Genomic DNA, 3,957 nt, shown 5'->3' with positions numbered 1-3,957 from the left:
ATTTTTATTGAGTTGGAAGAGAGATCATTCTGTTTTCACATTTTTTTTCTGAATTTGATTCGGGATATATTTTGGTTTTAAAATTTCTATTTAGATACAATGCAGGAAATTTTGATTAATAATTCTTTTTGAAATTAAAAATAGGCCTTTTTTAAAAATATTTTTATCGAGTTGAAAGAAACGAAATTCAGGTTTTAATTTCTTCTCAATTGGAAGAGGAATATTTTTGTTTATTTTTTTCAGAATTGGATGAGGCCATTTTTTATTTTTGCCACTTTTATTAAAGTAAAGGTGTAGAAATTTTTATTGTCAATCTTATTTTTTAATTGGAAGAGGGAAATCTGTAATTGTAAAGATTTTAATTGAGTTGTAAGGGAGGAAATTTTGATTTAAAGGTTTTTTCTTAATTGTAAGAGGGAAATTTTTATTTTGAACATATTTATTGAGTTTGAAAGGAGGTAAATTTTGTTTTCAATTTTTTGTGAATTGGAAAAGGGGAACTTTTTCTTTTATTGTAGTGAATAGGAAACTTTTTATTATTTTTTTCTGAATTTGATGCGTGAATTTTTTCTTTTGAAGATTTTAATCGAGTTGGAAGAAACGAAATTTTGTTCTTTTTTTCGAAATTGGAGGCTATTGTTTGAAATTTTTCTGAATTTCAAGATTTATTTATTTTTAGCATTTTTAAATATAATTTAATATAAAATAATTTGTTTTAACTTTTATAAATTGATGAGTTCAAGATTTAGATTTAATTATAAAATTATAAATCGACGTTATCATTTTCAATGCTGTAAAATAAAAAATAAATTAACTTGAAAAATTTCAAAATTATATTAATTGAAAAGAATTTTAAGCTAGAAACGTTAAAAAATTTCTAAATAATTTTTTTTTATCTCAACCCTTACTAAATTGGAAGTTAAATCGTTTTCACTTCAAATAGTTTAAGCATCCTTGAAAAGCTTCAAATTTAAATTTATTTTTCAAATTTTGTTTGAACTTTTAAATATCTTTTGAAATGAATCGAAAATTTCGAAAATCCTGCAAATTTTAAACAATTTTCTTAAAATCTTTCAGATTCTTTTTTGACAATTTTGGAAGTCTTTTAAAATTACTGGAATTATTTTTTTGTTACAAATAATAAGTGTTCAATTATTATTATATACATACAAATTTAACAATTTCATTAAAAAATTAACTATTTAAAAAAAAGTAGAACAATTAAAATTGTAAAGTTCAAAGTTTAAAAGCTCTTTGTAATTTTAATGCTTTCTATTTAAAATAATTCAGTTTCAATTGACTCGCTTTAAATAAATAGTTCAATATTGCTAAATATTAAATAATTATTCTTTGTCCTAATTAAAAAAAAATTTAATTCAGTGCGTTAAAAATTGAATATTTTAGACTGAAATAATATTTTTAATTTAATGAAAGCCTTAAATTACGAATGTATTATAATGAAGTTATATCTAAGTAAGTTAAAAATATATTATAAAGTTTAATTCGGACTTTAATTTTTAAGGTAAAATCTCTAAATTCGCAATTTTGAACGGATTTCGAATCGTTTTGTCAAACCAATTATTGTTCATACATTTAAAAAATAATTTTCTTATTTATATTTTCAGTTGATAAAATAAAAATATTTTTTATCAAAAATTGTCAGCTTCAAACGCATTTTAACATTCTTTAAATTAAAAATAAAAATCTAAAGTGAACATTTTTTAAAGCAGAATCTTTGCTTTTCATTGCTAGAAATGGAAAATTGTTCAGTTTTAAAAGTTCGAGTTTTTAATTTTAATGATCCTCAAAAATTTTTGGTAACCGGGAACCCTCTAAAATCCTAATGAAGATTTTGCATTTTTGATTTAATTTAAAAAATCGTTGAATATATTTTTGTATTGCAGCAGAAAAATTTTAGTCCCGAGACAAAAATAATTTCGTGCAGCGCATCGATGCGATTGGTCGGTCAGCTTGTTAGCAGAACTTTTGTTCATCAAAAGGCGACAATAGAAGAAGCGACAAATGCCGTTAAACAAGATGTGATGAGGTCCTTAGCCAGTAGATTAGAAATGCACTGGGACAGTTTAATTGAAGAAGAAGACGGTTCTCCAGAAGGTTATTCAATTTTTAAAACTACTTAAATTTGAAATTTAAATTTAAATTCAAAATTTATAATTTAAATTTGAATTTAAATTTGTCTTGCAATTTCCAGAAACTGTAACACTTCACGAACCTCCCCGAAGAGTTTTGGTGGAACTTCCTCGAAATAGAGTCACTTTATCGGATTATCTTTTCCCCGGAGAAGGTGCACAAGAAGCTTTACTCTCTCTTCGAGAACTTTTGGATGTCCAGGTTCAAGAAAGCACAGTTCAAAAAGATCTGGAACTCCAAGTTGGTCAGTCTTCCCAAATTTCTCTCTTTATTTTTAATTAAATAATGGAAAGGCGAAATATTATTTTATTCTTTAACCAAACAGTTTAATTTTTTATCGAAACGATCAATATTCTACAAAAAAGGACACATTTTTAACAAAATATTTGAATTTTTTAACCGAAATAGTAAGTTTTTAACTAGAATTCTCAACGAAAAATATAAATATTGATATTGAAACCAAACAATTTTTTTATATATTTTTATTTTCTAGTTCAATTTGCAATCCGAAAATATTAATTTCCAACAGAAAAGTCAATTTGGAACCAAATAGATAAATTTTCAGTTAAAAAAATATAATGTTCAAGCACAGAAGAAAATTTTCAACAAAATAGTTCAATTTTGAACCGCATGTTGACACAAAAAAAATTTTTTTTGTATCAAAAGAAGCAAATTTTAAACAAAATACATAAATTTTCGACCTTCAAGATTAATTTTCTAAAAATAAAATAACTAATTATCAATGAAATACATGAATATTTAACTACATAGTGAATTTTGTTTTTGTTTCAATAGAAATGCTAACGTAAAAACTTCCCATTTTCCAATTTACAAAAAATGAAAAACAAAAATGTCCTCTCTTCCAATTCAATAAAAATGTTTAAAATTTAAAATTTCCTCTTCTAAATCAGAAAAAACTTTAAATCAAAATTTCCTTCCTTCCAACTCAATAAAAAGGTTGAAAATAAAAAAAAATTTCTCTTCCAATTCAGAAAAAAATTTCCTTTAATGAACTCAATAAAAGTGCTAAGAAGAAAAAATAGCCTTCTCCAAATCATTAAAAAAAAATAGAGAAACTAAGTTTCCTCCTTTCCAAATCGATAAAAATCTAAAAAATATGATAATATTCCTCAGCCAATTGAGAAATAATTAAAAGAGAAATTTCCTTCCTTCCACCTCGATAGAAATCTTTTTTAAAAAATGTCTCTCTTTAAATTCAGAAAGAATTGAAAATTAAATTTTAATCCTTTCCAACTAAATAAGAATCTTAAAAAGAAAAAATTCAAGCATGCTAAAAAGTTCCCCTTTTCCAATTGACAAAAAATTGAAAGCAAAATTTGCCTCTTTTCAAACTCAATAAATATGTTTCAAATAAAAATTTCCCTTTTAAAATTAAAGAAAAAAAAAACATTTAAATAAAAATTTCCTTCCTTACAAACTCAATAAAAATCTTTAAAATTAGAAATTTCCCTCTTTCAATTAAAAAAAAGATTGACAACAAAAAGGTCCACCCCTTTACTTCAATAAAAGTGACAAAGATAAAAAATGGCCTCATCCAATGCTGAAAAAAATAAACATAAAAATATTCCTCTTCCAATTGAGAAGAAATTAAAACCTGAATTTCGTTCCTTTCAACTCGATAAAAATATTTTTAAAAAAGGCCTATTTTTAATTTCAAAAAGAATTATTAATCAAAATTTCCTCCATTGTATCTAAATAGAAATTTTAAAACCAAAATATATCCCGAATCAAATTCAGAAAAAAAATGTGAAAACAGAATGATCTCTCTTCCAACTCAATAAAAAT

The 3,957-nt window shown here is 23.8% G+C and overlaps 1 protein-coding gene across 1 annotated transcript in view; it reads left to right on the top strand.

The window, feature by feature from the left end:
- Nucleotides 1-3,957, top strand: part of LOC117169741 (protein odr-4 homolog) — a 34,939-nt gene that overhangs the window by 18,307 nt on the left and 12,675 nt on the right. Inside the window, exons 6-7 of the mRNA XM_033356249.1 lie at nucleotides 1,905-2,115; nucleotides 2,213-2,395. Of these exons, the coding sequence (XP_033212140.1) occupies nucleotides 1,905-2,115; nucleotides 2,213-2,395 (394 nt within the window). The remainder of the gene's footprint in view (nucleotides 1-1,904; nucleotides 2,116-2,212; nucleotides 2,396-3,957) is intronic.

The sequence above is a fragment of the Belonocnema kinseyi genome, chromosome 1 (assembly GCF_010883055.1).
Source record: "Belonocnema kinseyi isolate 2016_QV_RU_SX_M_011 chromosome 1, B_treatae_v1, whole genome shotgun sequence".
Classification (NCBI taxonomy): Eukaryota; Metazoa; Arthropoda; class Insecta; order Hymenoptera; family Cynipidae; genus Belonocnema; species Belonocnema kinseyi.
Note: the sequence above shows the minus strand (reverse complement) of the source record. Positions and strands in the feature narration are given on the sequence as shown.